The sequence below is a fragment of the Elephas maximus genome, chromosome 6 (genome assembly GCF_024166365.1).
Source record: "Elephas maximus indicus isolate mEleMax1 chromosome 6, mEleMax1 primary haplotype, whole genome shotgun sequence".
NCBI lineage: Eukaryota > Metazoa > Chordata > Mammalia > Proboscidea > Elephantidae > Elephas > Elephas maximus.
In genome coordinates this window covers 110,011,033-110,029,570 of record NC_064824.1, presented here as the reverse complement: position 1 = coordinate 110,029,570, position 18,538 = coordinate 110,011,033, and the positions used below count along the sequence as shown (strand labels likewise).

At 35.2% G+C, this 18,538-nt stretch overlaps 1 protein-coding gene across 3 annotated transcripts in view; it reads left to right on the top strand.

Annotated features, from left to right (window-relative positions):
- The window catches only part of ERBB4 (erb-b2 receptor tyrosine kinase 4), a 1,265,080-nt gene that overhangs the window by 988,671 nt on the left and 257,871 nt on the right, over positions 1–18,538 (top strand). For all 3 annotated transcript variants that reach the window (XM_049888936.1, XM_049888934.1, XM_049888940.1), the window contains 2 exons: positions 12,120–12,252; positions 16,499–16,621. In XM_049888936.1, the coding sequence (XP_049744893.1) occupies positions 12,120–12,252; positions 16,499–16,621 (256 nt within the window). The remainder of the gene's footprint in view (positions 1–12,119; positions 12,253–16,498; positions 16,622–18,538) is intronic.

The window sequence follows — 18,538 nt, the reverse complement described above, 5'->3', positions numbered from 1 at the left end:
TAAACTATTCATTCAGTTATTTCTTGATGCAGCAATTTTTTATTCAGTTCTTTTCATGAGACAATAAAGTAGGCTCCAAAGAAATAGAAATATACCTGTGAAACAATTTCAGCTCTTAAGTGACTTATATTTGCACTTGTAAAAATAAAAATGCTATTTTACATTTTAGCTCTGATTATCTATGTATGGGTATTTCCCTTCTTATACTTATTTGAAATTTATACATTGTTCATGAAAATAAACCATTAAAACAGTAGCTTAGTTCTAGAACTTCTAGAAAAGCACAAGTGGAAAAGTGACAAAAGTCAGTGGAAGCCATGAGATGTGTAAGAAATAAATTTTATAGATTAGAAGTATTTGCCCTCAAAGGCATAGATCATACCTAAGGATAGAGGAATGGGATAGTAATTAGCAAAGGCCTGATCCTGTGTTTGTAAGCTTTTTGCTACCTTAAATAGGTGTGAAATATAGAAGCAAAAAGAAAAATAAAATCGTTGTTGGTAGGTGCCATCGAGTCGGTTTAAATCCATTGTTGCAACCACTGTGTTAATCCATCTCGTTGAGCGTCATCTTTTTTGCTGATCTTATTCCTTACCAAGGAAGACGTCCTTTTCCAGGGACTATTCCCTCCTGATAACATGTCCAAAATACGTGAGATGAAGCCTCACCATCCCGACTTCCAAGGAGCACTCTGGCTATACTAGTTCCAAAACACATGTTCTCACCCTTCTGGGAGTCCATGGTATATTCAATATTTTTGCCAATACCATAATTCCAAGGCATCAATTCTTCTTTGGTCTTCCTTATTTCATTTCTCAGCTTTTGCCTGCATATGATGCAAATAAAAATATTATGGCTTGGGTCAAGTGCTCCTTAGTCCTCAAGGTGGCATCTTTGCTTTTCAACCTCACATCTGTCAGTTTGTTGTACTGTGGTGGCTTCTGTGTTGCTGTCATTCTGGAAGCTATGCCTCTGGTATTTCAAATACCAACAAGAGCCACTCATGATGAACAGGTTTCAGCAGAGCTTTCAGACTAAGACAGACTAGGAAGAGGGACTTGGCAGTCTACTTCTGAAAAAAATTAGCCAGTGAAAATATTATGAATGAAAAAAAAAAAATGAATAGCAGCAGAAAATTGTCTGAGATAGTGGCGAAAAATGAGCCCCTCAGGTTGGAAGGTTAGAAGACACTCAAAATACGACTGAATACGAACCGCCTCCTCAAAGTAAAGTAGACGTTGATGATATGGATGGAGTAAAGCTTTGGGGATCTTCATTTGCTGATGTGGCATTACTCAAAATGAGAAGAAACAGCTGCAAACCTCAATTAATAATTGGGAAGTAGAATGTACGGAGTATGAATCTAGAAAAATTGGAAGTTGTCAAAAATGAAATGGAACAGTTGAAGATCAATATACTAGGGGTCAGTGACCTGAAATGGACTGGTATTGGCCATTTTGAATCGAGCAGTCATATGAACTACTACTATGCTAGGAATGACATATTGAAGAGGAAGGGCGTCATATTCATTGTCGAAAAGAATATTTCAAGGTCTTTCTCGAAGTACAATGCTGTCAGTGATAGGATAATATCCGTACACCTACAAGGAAGATCAGTTAATACAACTATTACTCAAATTTACCTACCAACTACTAATGCCAAAGATGAGGAAATTGAAGATTTTTACCAACTTCTGCAGTCTGAAATTGATGAAACACTATCAAGATGCATCAATAATCACTAGTGATTGGAAAGCAAAAGTTGGAAACAAAGAAGAAGGTTCTGTAGTTGAAAAATATGACCTTGGTGATAGAAACAATGCTGGAGATCACATGATAGAATTTTGCAAGACCAATGGCTTATTCACTACAAATACCCTTTTTCAACAATATAAATGGCTACTACGCACATAGACCTTACTGGATAGAAAACACAGGAATCAAATCAACTACATCTGTGGAAAGAAATAAATGGAAAATTTCAATATCATCAGTCAGAACAAGGCCAGGGGCCCACATCAGAACAGACTATCAATTGCTCCTATGCACGTTCAAGTTGAAGTTGAAGAAAATTAAAATAAGTCCATAAGAAACCAAAATACAACTTTGAGTATATCCCATCTGAATTTGGAGACCATCTCAAGAATAGATTTAACACGTTGAACACCAGTGAACAAAGACCAGACGAGTTGTGGGATGACATCAAGGACATCATACATGAAGACAGCAAAAGCTCATTAAAAAAAAAAAAACAGGAAAGAAAGAAAAGACCAAAAAGGACATCAGAAAAGACTCCGAAAGTTGCTCTTGAACATAGAGTAGATAAAGTAAATGAAAGAAACGAAGTGAAAGACCTAAGCGGAAGATTCCAAAGGGCAGCTCAGGAGGACAAAATATTATAACAAAATGTATAAAGACCTGGAGTTAGAAAACCAAAAGAGAAAAATACGCTTAGCATTTCTCAAGCTGAGAGGAACTGAAGAAAAAATTCAAGCCTCGAGTTGCAATTCTGAAGGATTCTAGGGGCAAAATATTGTATGACATAGGAAGCATCAAAAGTAGGTGGAAAGAAAATAAAATTACCATTTGCCAAAAAAGGAGGAGACTCAGGAATGAATAGGAAATAATTTTTTTTATTGTGCTTTAAGCGAAAGTTTACAAATCAAGTCAGTCTCTCATACAAAAATTTATATACACCTTGCTGTATACTCCTAGTTGCTCTCCCTGTAATGAGACAGCATACTCCTTCTCTCCACCCTGTATTCCCTGTGTCCATTCAGCCAACTTCTGCCCCCTTCTGCCTTCTTATCTCCCCTCCAAACAGGAGCTGCTCACAAAGTCTCATGTGTCTACTTGAGCCAAGAAGCTCAGTCCTCACCAGTGTCATTTTCTATCTTATAGTCTAGTCCAATCCGCCTGAAGAGTTGGCTTTAGGAATGGTTCCAGTCTTGGCCTAACAGAAGGTCTGGGAACCATGGCCTCTAGGGTCCTTCTAGTCTCAGTCAGACCATTAAGTCTGGTCTTTTTATGAGGATTTGAGGTCTGCATCCCACTGCTTTCCTGCTCCATCAGGGATTCTCTGTTGATAGGCAATAATTTTTGTTGTCTTTATTTGTGGGGGGAGTGGAGTAGGGAGGGAAATCAAAAGTTTATTTTGCAATTGAGAAATCTGAAATATTAGATATCTAAGTGGAGACATCAAGTAGGCATTTGGATATATCTGAGCTCAGGGAAGAGGTCTGAAATGAAGATATAAATTTGCTTATAATCATTGTAAATAAAGAAATAGATGATATCATATTTAGCATATCTAAGGAGTAAGTATAAATCGAGATGTGAAGAAATCCTGCATTTAGAGTTCAGGAATTAAGAAGAAAACAGCAATAATGCCAGAAAAGGAATGACCAGAGAACATTGACTAGAGAAAGTGGCGTGATGGAACTCAGTGGAAGATAGTGTTTCAAGAAAGGAAAAGTGGGCACTTATGAAATGCTAGTGAGAGACTGATTAAGATGAGACCTAAATAATGATTTTTGATTTGATAGGAAGGACACCTTTGGTGGTCTTGACAAGAGCTGATTTGGTGGCGAGGGACTGAGTAAAAATGTGGTGGGGATTAATTTAAGAATCAAGGAAGCAAAAGTAAACTGAGCAATTGCAGAAAACTATTTAGAACCAGTTTTGTAGTAAAAGGTAGTAGAAAAATAAAATAGCCAGAGAGAGACAAGAGGCTTAGGAGAGTTGTGGAATGTTTGTTTATTAAGACTGGGAATATTACAGTTTGTTTATATACTAATTGAGAAGCTCTTGTACCTTGGTACTCAAATTGTGGTCCATAGACCAACAGCACTGGAACCAGTTAGAAGGAGCTTGTTAGAAATACAGAATCTTGGGCTGCATCCCAGGTCTTCTGAATCAAAATTCGCATCTTAGAAAGATCCCAAGGTGACTCATGTTCACATTAAGAAGCATGGATAGAATGTAAATTGTTGTGCTAGTATCTGTAAATAAGTGAAACTGGTTGATATTTAATACAAAATTAAAGGGTTGGTCTTAGAAGCACAGTTTATCTGTAGTAATTGGAGAAAAGCAGTATGTATGGGCCCTGACGAATTCACGTCGGTTCATTGATACAGTTGGTGAAAGGAGATGCAAAATCTGATTGATTCTATTTTCTCAGTGAAGTATGAAGCAAGACCAGCAGAATGAAGGTGAGGGAAAAGCTGTGAGAGGTCCCAGGAGAGTAGAGGGGGTGTGAACTAGTCAATTCAGAGAATGAATGGGAACACTTTCAACTTTATAAAAAAAAAGCCCATTGCCCTCAATTCAATTCTGACTCACAGGACCCTGTGGGAAAGAGTAGAAGTGCTCCCATCGGATTTCCTAGGCTATAATCTTTATGGGAGCAGATTGCCTGGTCTTTTCTCCCATGGAGCCACTGGTGGGTTCCAACCACCAACCTTTAAGTTAGCATAGATAAACCATGAAAAAAATATGAGCACCAAGAATTCATTTGAGCCCTTGAAAGGACCCTGTTAAAAAAGAAAAATTATTTCTACTCCAACTCCCTTTCAACACTTGTAGAAATTCACAGATGAGTTATATATATTTTCAGGATGAAGTACTTAACCATGCTAATGTTTGCCTCAAAACTTAGAATTGTGTGTACTTTCCAAAATTTTTAAAAAGAAAAAAAAATCATAGGGCTCAGTATTGCCTATAAAGGTAAAGAAGGAATTGCAATGAAACTATTAGAAATTTTTCTTAACAGCTGATCCTTGAGATAAAAGAATACAGATAATACTTGCATATTGGTTTAATGAACATATTAAATATGAAATGCTTTTGTAACACTGAGTTATTGAGTAAAATGTGACATTTACATATTAAAAATAAAATGAAAAAAAAAGGCTTATCTTAACACATGAAGACAAGTCAAGAAATTCATATCTGCCTAGGAAGAAAGATGGTGAATTTTGATTCATTTGCTTCAGCAGTTATATATTTGGTCATATTTAAGATGTAAGAGGGGAATCCAAAGTCCTAATTAAAGGAAAGAGACAGGCTGTACACCCTAGATTTCATCAAGTAAAAACTGTAGCTGTCAACTGATGTCTACCTCAGTATCTGACCCAGATCATTTTCATTTGCTCAAAAAGAAAAAAGTGTCATATTTTATAGAGCAGGTGGAATTCTGGGTCAGGATGTAAGCACAATTTACAGGAGGGAAAAAACTGTTAATGTGGCTCTCCTGGACCTAGGCAGTAACCCATAAAATGTCTTTTGGGGAAACATCAGCATTTGCAAGTGTTTAAGGTCTCTCATTTCAAATCAGAACTGCTTTGGGGAACACAGAACGGAGTAGCAGTACAGTAAGCATTGTCACTAAAATGATAGATACTGCTTGTCTTTGCCTTTCTTAGAGGATATCAGTTTTTTTAGCCAAAAAATAAAATTCTCTTAACTGTTTTCTCACTGAGAAAATAAAATGAAGCTGAAAGCTTAAGAATAATGTCACTTAAAAACATTAATAAAACCCAAGGGTATAAAGGATCTAATAAACTTGAAAATAGCAATGTACATTAGAAAAATAGTGTGATGAGAATTAAAATAGTAACAGATAACAAAAGCAGAGTCTCTTAGAATCCCAAAATAACCTTATATGCTTCTTGTATTCTCTACTTTCAAACATAAGCATTGAAGAAAAAGTCTGATAAATTATATCATATACTCTCAAAAGCCGCTTCTGATGAAACATCTTTAGAAGGAGAGACAACATAATTAGTAGACTTGAAATATTAATAGACTTGAGACCCAAAGATATAAAGTGTTAACATCTCTTGTTCACATAAAGACACTTTGCAAGCTGAAGGGATAATTACACTGGCATAAACTGAGACTGCCACAGCCAAGACAAGACATGCGATTTACCTCAGCTTGGAGGGATTTTGTTGTAAATAATAGTAATAGGCATGGTTTAGAAGCAAATTCATCAAGAACATAAGTAAGACTAGGTAATTCTCAGCTGTGTTTTCTTTATTTTTTTTAGGTGAAGAATATTTCAGCTGAGTGGCTTGAGGCAGTAGAGGCACTAAACTCAAATACTAGTTAAAAAACACCAAAGCCAAACCTGCTGCTGTTGAGTCGATTCCAACTCATAGTGACCCTAGAGCACAGGGTAGAACTACCTCATAGGGTTTCCAAGGAGTACCTGGCAGATTCAAACTACCAACCTTTTGGTTAGCAGCCGTAGATCTTAACCACTACGCCACCAGGGTTTCCACATACTTGTTAGAGGCAGACAAGTCATTAAAACTCAGATCCATCTAACTTCAAAGCATATTTCCACTACAGCATGCCACAATAAAGAGAAATAACAAAGATTGTGGAAAGTAAACACAAATAATAATATTAGAAGTACCGTTTTGCTATTTTCTGAGAATTGCAAAGTTTATCATAAAAACAAAAAAACCTGTTAAAATTCTGACTAATCTGTTTTTGTTCTTTTTTTCCTCCAAAAAAAGCACATTTGCAATTTAACTTTTAGTGCCCAAAGAAAAACAGTGGAACACTTTGTACATCTGATCTAATCAATCTTCAACATCCATCTTCAAATTATTTAGTGTAATTTAAAGACTTCTGAAAATTTGAGTTCTCTAAATACTGTTACTTGCAAATGATAACATCAGTATATTTTTTATGGAGCACTGTGGTACAGTGGTTAAGAGCTCAGCTGCTAACCAAAAGGGAGGCAGTTCAAATCCACCAACCACTCCTTGGAAACCGTATGGGCCAGTTCTACTCTGTCCTATTAGGTTACCGTGAGTCACCATCAGCTCAGGGACAGCTGGATTGCTTATTTTTTATGTTTCTTATGGGATGCTCTGGTAGCACAGTGGTTAAGTGCTTGGCTGCTAACTCAGAAATTGGCTGTTTGAACCCACCAGCCGCTCTGCAGAAGAAAGATGTGGCAGTCTGCCTCTGTAAACATTTACAGCCTTGACAACCACATGGGGCAGTTCTACTCTGTCCCACAGGGTCACTGTGAGTCGGAATCGACTCGACAGCAATGGGTTATATTGATCATAGGTCTTCATATTGTGTTCTTTATTTTAATTCAAAAATTTTTCTGCATTTAGAAATTAAAAAATATGCTTAAATTATAAAAAATCTTACTTGGTGATGAGCTTGCCTTACCTATGATAGAATCTCCTAGATGTAACATTCTTCGCAATCACTTTTTTAATCAAAATACCAGTTTTATCATTTTACCAACTTTAAACAAAATATCATTTTTAAAAATAGCCTGTCCTTAACATTAAATGGAAAATGGCATTACAAAATAGTTCTTAGAAACACCAAGCTTCAATTATAAATTATATTGACTTTCTTAACATTTTGTTTGTGATTTGACATATGGGAGAATACAGGCCAAAGAAGTCAAATATTTGAGTGTTTATTGAACTCAGGATTCATACTTTCACTTACATATTCTCTTCTCCAATGTGAGGAATAATATGGCTCAGATATAGTAATAAAAAAAAAAAAAAAAAACCATTGCCGTCGAGTCGATTCCGAGTCATGGCAACCCTGTAAGACTCTGAGAACTGCCCTATAGAGTTTCCAAGGAGCACTTGGTGGATTCAAACTGTCGACCTTTTAGTTAGCAGCTATAGCACTTAACCACTATGCCACCAGGGTTTCCAGATATAGTAATGAATGATAAAAACCTGTCTTTTTACATGAGTGATATAGTTTTGGAAGACGCTACTATTTTATATGTAACTGTTTAAGTCAGGTAATTGCATTCTAGGCAATAGAATATAATGAACTCCTAAATGAAATTATGGGAACCAAATTATATGCTTTCAGTTAAAGAAATTAGCAAATGTCATTTGTGATTCAGAATTCTTAAGATAGTAGTAGTAGTAGTAATAGTTTAGTAGTAATAGTAGTCCTGTTGTCTTAATGGTTAAGTGCTCAGCTACTAACACGGGTTGGTGTTTCAAACCCACCCAGAGGCTGTGTGGGAGAAAAACCTGGTGATCTGCTCCTATAAAGATTACAGCCTAGAAAAGCCTATGGGGCAGTTCTACTCTGTCATAGGGGGTCACTGTGAGTCGAAATAGATTTGAGGGCAGCTAACACAACAACAGCAGTAATACGAGACAACAGCAGTAATACGAGAAGGAAGAGGACAAGGAGGAGGAGAAGGAAGACCTCAGTTTCATTATATGATTTCCAAATCACAGAATAAGATAGGTTATCAGTTGGTCTCATCCTTACAGTTTTAGACCTGCTTGACATTGAAATGCCTGTTTTCTATCCTTTAGAGGGTCCAACCATTTATTAATGGAGAGCCAAACAAACGAATAAGATTCCTGTTACAGATAGGGGATTACAGAGTATTACAGGTCCCTTGGGTTTGACCCTTGTGATCTTGTGAGTAGTGTCATATTTGAGATTCTTAGAGGCCCCTCTGACTCACGTACGGTAAGAAAACCATCTGAGAATCATAGCTTAGTTGGCAACAGCCAGCATTAGACCAAGGAGGGATATATAGTAATTTAAAGAAGAAATTTAAATAGCTATCACTCCTTCATCAAAGGTACCACATAAAGAAAAATATTTTATTCTCTGCCTTTAAGTATTAAATCTCAGAAAAAAAAAATGAGCTTTTATTCTATACCTACAAATATTTCAGAATCCTCAAAATTGAGGAAGTAGGCAATGTATACATAGTACTAACTTTTCAGATTAACTTGGTTTTATGGGACATAATGTTAATTGTGTCCGATAGGATCGCTATGAATCGGAAGCAATGTTAATTGTAAGAAACATAATGGTAATTAAATATCTCAGAGACATTAACCTATAATGAATAGAAAATATATGCAAAAGTCATTAGATTATAAAAGTAGACAGGGAATAATAAAATGAAATCTTAATTGAAAAAATGCAAAGTAAACATTCAAGAAAAAAAGAAAGCAAGGCCATTATTATAAAAGTTAACTTTTAGACGACTGTTTTTTCTTCAGTTTTCTGAAATTTAATTTAATAAGCTTTTATTGCACAAGTATACATTATAGAAAATTAGAAAATATACATTAACAAAAATACAAAAATAAGAGCACCAACTTCATACCACCCAGAAGCAACTACTAGTTAGTGCCTTATTGTATATTATTCTAGATGTTTTTATACCTGTATATATAAAAAAAAAAAAAAAAAAATTGTGAGTTTTTTTACATATTGAGGTCCTACTGTTTTGTAAACTAATCTTTTTAGTTCATGGTCTATACCTTGTTATGGCAGCGAATTCTTTTCTCATTTATTACTCAGTTCATATTCTGACTTCTCAAATTGTCCCAAAAGCATCTCTATAGTTGGTTTGTCCAAACTAGGATTCAATCCAGGATTGCCCATCACATCTGGCTGTTATGTCCATTAAATCTTCTCAGTCTGTATCAGTACCTTTTTTATGACGTTCACTTGTTAAAGTGAATATGCAATTTGTCTTATATAATGTTCCCCCTTCTAAATTTGACTGATTTCATCCTTTGTGGTCAATGATTTATTTTTCAAGATTAGATCCTGCTGACATATGAAGACTTTGGCCTCTTAAAATAACCAATAAAATATTTATGTATGGTGTTTAGATGCAGAAACTGTAATTCTTTATTTCTTCAGGTTGTTCGTACTCTTACCATTCTAGCAGAGAATCAAAAGAAGAAAGAAAGCAAAGAAATCTGAATCAACCAAAGGAAATACTGTGGGAAAATACTGAAAGTAAATGCTAATTAAAAGGATATAAAAATTACCTTCTATTGAGGTTTTGATTGGTTTATTATCATGACCTCAACCAATCTAAGTAGTAATGACACAATCACTGTTCTACATTTCAAGTAGATGAAACTATTGTTCTATTGGAAGAGATTCTTTTTTAATGAGTAATGAACAAGATAGAGCATTTTCTTTTACAGTCACATGGGCACATATTTTCGTAAATACATGCCACTTAGTTTTGGAAAATAAATAAGCAGAGGAAGTGTAGACTTTGGCCAAAATCTACAGTTAACAAAATGTTAGACACCATTCTCAATCATAAATTCTTTCCATAAATAAAAAAAACTAGGCTGAGAAAAAAAAAAAAAAAAACAACCCTTTCTATAATAGTGGCTATTCCGGGATATTGTAGGTACTTGAGCTGAAAATTATGCATTAGGGTTAAAAACCTAAAATATTTTCTGAAATACATGTTTAAGTGGGATACTCAAAAAATATGATCTTAGACACAAAAACACATCACAGTGATGAGTTTGTGTCCATACTATGGTTTAATTTTCTTAGTATAGATTCTTATATCTTTCGAAAATCACATTTAGGAAAATTTTGCTGAATTATAGCAACATCTCAGTATGCTATACTACTTTGAGCTGTCAGGGAGCAACCTTTAGGTTGAACTATTTTTTAGGGTTTTCTTCAGTTTTATACAAGAATATAGGAGGCATTATCTTTAAAAGACTTGATTTCATTTGTAGAAGTTTACATGGCTTTTTTTTTTAAGTGCTTTAAATTTTTAACATTTCTTTAGAATTGTCATCCACTATCATTATTTCTCAGGTATATTTGAGCAAAAGTTCATTTTGCAAGAGCAAGTAATGTTTTTCTAAGAGAATACAGCTGTATAGAGTAGCGTCTTCTATAAATAGGAGTATAAGATATAAAACGCTTTATGGAAAACATGAGAGTGACGGGAATTCTTTTTCAGTTGTGCTCTCTATCGTGGCTTCATGATCAAATATTTATTAGGTGACACCTAAGTGTTTCGTTCTGAGCTATTTCCTTCACATGTGAAATTAATATATGACAGGAGCCTGACCACAGAAAGCTCATAGATACTACTATACTACTCCAGAACGAGAAGTTAAAACCATACATATTACTGTTCAAGCAGAGTGACAATTTATCTTAGAAAACAGTAAGAAGTGGTCAGTTTCAAAATTAAGTCTTAGCTAAAAACATGTTAGAGAACCATTTTAAGAATTAAAAATCTCCAATCTCTTCTTAATCACTCCCTTTATGGTGTTATTTATAACTTTCTATGTAATACTTAATGAGAGGATCTGTTTTGTGGATAAATAATGTTTAGGCATACTTTCCGTTTTGATACTTATCCCTGTCTCCATCATTCTGAAAATATTTCTGACTTAATTCTTAGGTTTCTCCTGCTCTTTCTCCTACCAGAACTGCCCTTATCAGTTTCAGATAGCAATTTTGGCAATAACAACTCTCTTACTGGTACCCTAATACTCTAGGGATGTGGGGTTTATGTCTCTAGACTACTGATTTTTGCTTCAAAGCAGTGGTTCTCAGCCAGGGTCAATTTTGGCAGATGTTGGGCAATGTTTGCAGACACTGTCATGCTTGGAGAGAGGGAGTGCTACTGGCATCTAGTGGGTGGAGGCCAGGGGTGCTGCTAAACATCCTACAGTGCACAGGACAAACCAAAAAAAAAAAAAGCATAGCCTTTGAGTCAATTCCAACTGATAGTGACTGCCTTATAGGATTTCCAAGAAACAGCTGGTAGATTCCAACTGCCAGTTGTTTGGTTAGCAGCCATAGCTCTTAACCACTGCACCAGCAGGGCTCCATGCACAGGCCAGTCCCCCACAAAAGCCAAGTATTTAGCCCAAAATGTCACCAGTGCCACTGCTGAGAAAGACTGCTTAAGAAAAAATGCTGAAAATAATATTATATACCACAACAATATTATTAAAATGTGCTTTTTAAATTTGTTTTCATAGATTAAAACTAAAATTGAAATTAAAGCAATTGAAATGCTCCCATATCATCTTTTTGACATATATTCTTCATTCTGTTACAAATTTTACATCAGACTGCATGGCGTGGCTCCTCATCCTCAAAGCTTTTATGTGCATGGTTTATTATTATTTTTTAAAGTGTTTACCAGGAAAAAAGTTTTACCGCAGACCTAATGCATTTTTATTTGTGTTTCTTCTAACTGACTAGATTTGCGATATGTGGATAATGTCACGTACAACTGCTCTTTGCACTGCTTACTCTCCCTTCATACATTTTTCTCATTCTGGTTGGCAGAACTCCCCTGATTGCAGCTGGAGTCATTGGTGGGCTCTTCATCCTGGTCATCATGGGTCTGACATTTGCAGTTTATGTCAGAAGGAAAAGCATCAAAAAGAAAAGAGCCTTGAGAAGATTCCTGGAAACAGAGGTGAGGTGTCTAGTTGATTTTCGTCATGTAGTTAAGGATCTTTATTGTTTATATAGCCAAGATGAGATTCAGTTTTTTAATTTAAGTGAAAGTTCTGTTCAATTTCCTGCTGACAGTTTCTATTTTATGTTAAATTAGGTTGACTAAAAATCAGGGTAGATAGTAAAAATAGTCAAAGAAGCTTCATGACTTCAAGAATGTAGATGGCAGAGGTCGAAGAATTTATCCTACTAGGGGAAAAAATAGATTTTGTTTTTCTTTTAGGGGAACAATTCCCACTTGTCAAGCTCTGGGTAGAGGATACCTCAGTAGTGGTGGAACTTGAAAATATTGAAACGAGTTTGAATTTTTGTAGTTCAAATAAAACTGGATAGAAGCAATATATATGCTTTAATTAGGGTCATTAAATTGAAAGCCAATGATCTCATTACAGTGTAGACCAGCATTGAAAGACTGAGCTTACAGGATAAAGCTTAACGTTGTAATCACACAGACTTTACAACACAATTTATGAGAGACATTTAATGTTATGCATGATAGTTATTCTGAATATGATACTTACTCATAAATGATTATAATTTCTTTTATATTACCAAACCGAATTCTCTAGAATACAAAATAATAGTTTTCACTGATGCATTGTACATATGACAGGGGAAAAATAATTTTAAAAAACTGCATTACCAGATCCTTTTCAGCACCCATCCTACCATTTTCTATTGATACATACACGTGTGCCTGCCTGAAGAATTCAGAGCAATTCTGTTCAAAGACTTAGACTTTCACTGGGTTTGTTTTCCCTATCATTGTCAGCATGACAGTCTGATTTTCCCTTTAAAACTGACAGGAATGGGAATATCCATTCAATTTATAGCTACATATAGGAAAATACTTTTTAAGAATTGGACTTATCTGAAACTGGAATTGGCTGTCTCATCAATAGATATGTTTAAACATCGGCAATCTAGTCAACTACATGTATGGAAAAACGCAGTAGTAATTTGTACATGAGCTGGATGTTTACAGAAGATCAGCTTGGTCACTTTCAACCTTGCGCATGTAAATAAAAATCTGGACACAGCACAGGATTGGCTGTGCATATTATCAGTTTGGGTAGGATGCTGGAGGCAGATAGAATTCTCCCTCATGGACAGTTTAGGGCAGCCGGAGAGAAGATTCTGAAAACTGAAGTAGAGCTAGAGAATAGTTGAAGGCTTGGGACATCAGTGGACACTTAGGTAGATGAATAAAGAGAAGAGAATTCTATTTACTATGTGCAGGAAAAGCTCATTGCTGTAAAAAGACTTGTTTTTTGTTGTTGTATTTTTAATGTGATACTTTCTAAAAATGTCCTTCAAGATGGTATTTTATTACTAATCATGTTCTGGTTGGTTTTGTAAGTAGATTCTATGTTTTATATCAAGTTATTGGTTGGCACGATTTTACATTTGGAGGTTAAATAATTGTAGAATCTACATCTTTCTCTTTAAAGTAAATGATTATGATTTTCTTCCACCATTGAAATAGAAGAAGAATTCTTAAGAGTTTGAATTTAAATCCTTAAATACTGAAGCTAAGAATCTGCCTCAGATTTAAAATTAGGATATATTATTGACATACACTTAAAGTTGATACGTTTTCTCAAAATATTTCTTGTTCCACTAGTCTGTCTTCTTGTTACTTGCATAGAAGTAGAAAAGATATCTTTTCCAATATACGCTTGTTAGATGCATTGTAAGGCAATGAATGCTTTGTTTAAATGCTATGATTAAAAAATATATTAATGAGACATGATCCTGTCCCCTGAAGAATGACGGATTCCATACCTTCAGTATGCCAGACAGTGCTCCAGAGTTTTCCAACTACGTTATCTCATTTCATCCTTTAACAAAACTAATTATTGCTGTACCTATTGCACAAATGGGGAATGATGAGGGCATGGTAGTAAATTGCTTTCTAAGCCTGTGTGTGGCAACACTGGGATACTAACTTCCAAGTTTAAACTCAGTCCTATTTCCATCATACCACTGCTGGTTCTCAAATTGAAACTGCTTACTTTCAATATATAATACTCAAATTTCTGGAAAAATATGTTAATAAAAATTGGTTATAATGAACATCTAAGAAAATTGCAGAAAACCTGCTGGTGTAGTGGTTAAGTGCTATGGGTGCTAACCAAAAGGTCATCAGTTCGAATCTACCAGGTGCTCCTTGGAAACTCTATGGGGCAGTTCTACTCTGTCCTATAGGGTGGCCATGAGTTGGAATCTACTCAACAGCAGTGGTTTTTTTTTTTTTTTTAATTGCAGAAGACTGAATATCTCAGGGAGAACCATGAAGCTTCCCAAATGTGAAGTTATTACACAGTATAGGCTAGGCTAAGGCATATAATATATATATTAAATATATGTAGTACAAAGCGTTGGGTTCATCTCAAAAAAAATTTTTTTTTTTGCATGTGGTTTCTATTTTCTTCTTTTTTATTGTGGTGAAAATATACACACCAAAATATTCAGCAGCATAGATTTCGATTTGATGACATTGATTATATTTATCATGTTGTGCTACTATTACCACTATCCTTTTCCAATTCACATGATTTTATATGGCTACTGTATGTGATTAAAAAATGATTTGTAAAAATTACTCATTATACACATGACAGACAACCCCCATACGGTAGAGTTGTCTTCAAACAAAGGGGACTTTCTACTGGAGATTCTTTTCCAGATTTAGCAAAGAGTTTTGTGTTTTTCTGAGATTTTTTTTTAAGTAATTTCAATGCAGTTATATGCTATTGAATGTATATATTTACAATATAAATTTAAAAATGAAACAGAAAAAGATTAGTTGGTAAATGATTGGAAAATAACCTAAGATTATTGGTAATTTTATCATGTTCCTTCTAACGTTTTTGCTGTCACTACAGTTACCTCCACTCAAGACTGTTCCTCTAATTAAGTGGGTCATGATGTTTAGAGAAAAAAAAAAAAAATTAGAGAAGCAGGATAATAATACCCAAGCTGGAGGGCCGTAATGCACTTAGTCTAGTAAATAGACATTTCAAAATACTGTGGTGGTTTCAAGACAATTTGAGTAGGAGTACCCTTTAATTATTTCCTTATGCTGAGAAAGAAGAGTCCTTTGTCTGTGTTTTAAGTTTAGTTCCTTTATTTAACTTTTAAAAATATGTGCTATTTCAGTCACTGGCCTTTTTCCTCAAGCATAGATAAAACCTAAAACTTTAACATAGGATATGACCTTTCTTGCATCTGGAGTCTTGCTCTCGTACACATTTCCTTCTCACATTTGCAAATGATTGCCACACATTCACATAGGGTTCCCCTGCTCATTCATCTTCTATGGCCACCTGCCTAGTTCTACTCCTTTCTGCCACACCAAGCATGCTTCATAACCTGGTGTTTCCCACCCTAATCTCAACCTTCAGACATATCCTGCTCCCTGTTGTATTCCCCTATATGTCTTCCTCCTTCACCCTGATGATGGGTCCATACTGTTCTTCACAGTGGCAGTGCATATCACTCCATGTTCATTACGTCAAGTCTCATCTTAAAGTGTTCTTTCCTCAGGAAGCCAAAACTAGTGAGCTTCACTCCCCAGTGGTTCCTTTATTCCTTTACATTCCATAACATTTACTTATGATCTAGAATCAAGGCACAGAATTTTAGATTTTATGAGCTAGAATGTACTCTCGGCGCTTGCTATTTAAACTGTGATCAAGGACCACCATCATATATAGGCATCACCTGGAGGCTGTAAAATTGCAGAATTTTAGTTCTACCCTGGACTTAATGAACCAGCATCTGCATTTTAATAAGAACTCCAGGTAATTCATAATGCATATTAAGTTTGGAAATCGCTGTCCTAGATTTGGCATTGTGCTAGTTTTACCTTTTTTTTTTTTTTTGATGTGTTTATCCTGGCTTTCCAGCTAGATTTTTAAGTGCTAAGAAGGCAGAATTTCATTTTTATTTTTGTATATGCATCAAAGCCCCTAGCTGTGTAAGTCTCAAGGTAGTCACACACCAGTTACATGTGATCGCCCAGGCAAAAACTAAAAGCCTGAACCAATGCCTAAAGGTATGTCTATGGATGGTGAGTGATCCATATTACAAAGGTATTGTTTGTCAAGGAAAAATGTACTTGTATATTTTTATATGTGTGAGAAAGAGAACCAGAGAAAGGGAGAGAAAGTTATATAACCTGGATTCTTGTTGTTTTGCAGTTGGTAGAACCCTTAACTCCCAGTGGCACAGCACCCAATCAAGCTCAGCTTCGTATTTTGAAAGAAACTGAGCTCAAGAGAGTAAAAGTACTTGGATCTGGTGCTTTTGGAACTGTTTATAAAGTAAGTAAGAAACAATATATACCATTAGTTACTTCAAGTTTTTCTTCGTTTTTTTTTTTTTTTTTAAATAATGAAAACCAAACCTGTAACCATCAAGTTGATTCCTACTCATAGCGACACCATAGGACAGAGTAAAACTGCCTGATAGTGTTTCCAAGGAGCAGCTGGTGGATTCGTACTGCTGACCTTTTGGTTAGCAGCTGTAGCTCTTAACCACTATGCTACCGGGGTGCCAAAGCCAGAGTTATTACTGTAGCCAAGCTAATTTCTTTTTCTGATATTCAGAGAGGAAAACCTCTATAGTATAGCGAAGTTGCTACACAAATTAACTAATTTTTATTGAACAAGCTAGAACAGTCATGAGAAAGCCAGGGAATGACAATACAGAGCAAAAGGATAATCCTCTGGATGCCTTTCTGAACCCATTTTGAAATCATTTTCTTTTTGGAAAATCTCTACCCTTATCCGATACTATCAGAGTCAGCCTACCTCCGGTCCCCACTGCACAGTTCTCCATGAAATACCAGACATGCGGGGACAAGGTGATGTAATCACTTGCTCTTGTTTCCTCTGTCCTTTATCCAAAAGCTTCCCCCATTAAGATACTGACCTCTTAAGAATCCATACAAATGCGCTGACACGTTACTAGGATAGGACTAGTTCTTAAACTAGTCCCTGGCTAGTGCAAGTGGTTAACACACCAAGCTGCTAACCCAAAGGTTGGCAAGTTGAGTACACCAACAGGTGCCTCAGAAGAAAGGCCTGACTATCTACTTTTGAAAAATCAGTTTTAAAAACCCTATGAAGCACATTTCTACCCTTACACACATGGGGTCACCTTGAGTCGCAGTTGACTCAAGGGCAACTGATTAGTTCTTAAACCATTTTTTTTTCCCTAGCTGATTACACATATAATAGGCAATTTCAATAGGTATGATGGCTTCACCTTTGTGTGCAAACTAAAGAAGTGATTTTACATGTAAAATTCAGGTCAGATAGGAGGAGAAGATGACATCATGGATTTTCAATAAGAGAGATAATTCTGGAAGAGAAAGCTCACAGGATGACATTTGTATGTTTACTTATTTAGATTGATTGTAAGACCAATCCAGAGGCCAGGACCAAGGTTAATTGTGGTGAGGTTTATTTTAACGGTAAATAACAAGAATAAGGAACTCTTCTAGGTTAGTGCTGAATCCTTTTTGTATAGTTCATCACTACAATTCCCATAGTTTACTTTGGCAGTTTTATATATTTCTCAAAACTGTATGCAAACCTATGTTTTTACAAGTAATGTGTCTGTTAAAATAGAGTAGGTCTTAGAAATTTCATATTTTATAATGTTCATTTTTTTTCTATTAAAACCAATGATTCACTTAAAAGAAAATATTAAAAATTAGAATGTAGTCGACGGCACTGGGTTATAGACCTAATTTTTCTCTCCCTAATATGTTCAAAACAATCTCTTAAAAACAAACAAACAAAAAACAGTTCTAAGTTTGAAGTGCTGGGGTTGCCAGGGTTTCATAATATTTTAGGGATAATTTTGTTCATTACATTCAAAATTATTAGCCGAGCACCTAATTTGTAAGGCACTATTCTTGGCTTGCTTGATACCTTTTCTAGTCTCGAAACTGTTTGTATGTTCAAAGAAACACAATTTCTCTTGTCTTTCCCTATTTATATAATGCTACAAAAAATAGACTCAGACTGTATCATTATATGTACTTAAACTTTATTCTATTTAATTATATTAACTTTATTTGCATAGTTAACAATTTAATCTTTATATATTTCTATAATAAAATGGCATCAAGCAAATTCTTTTGATAAATACATGTAGGGTCTTAAATTTGAAACTTAATAAATTTAAAAATTGACAGTTGCTTTAATTCCCCATATCCGTAGCTCTAACTG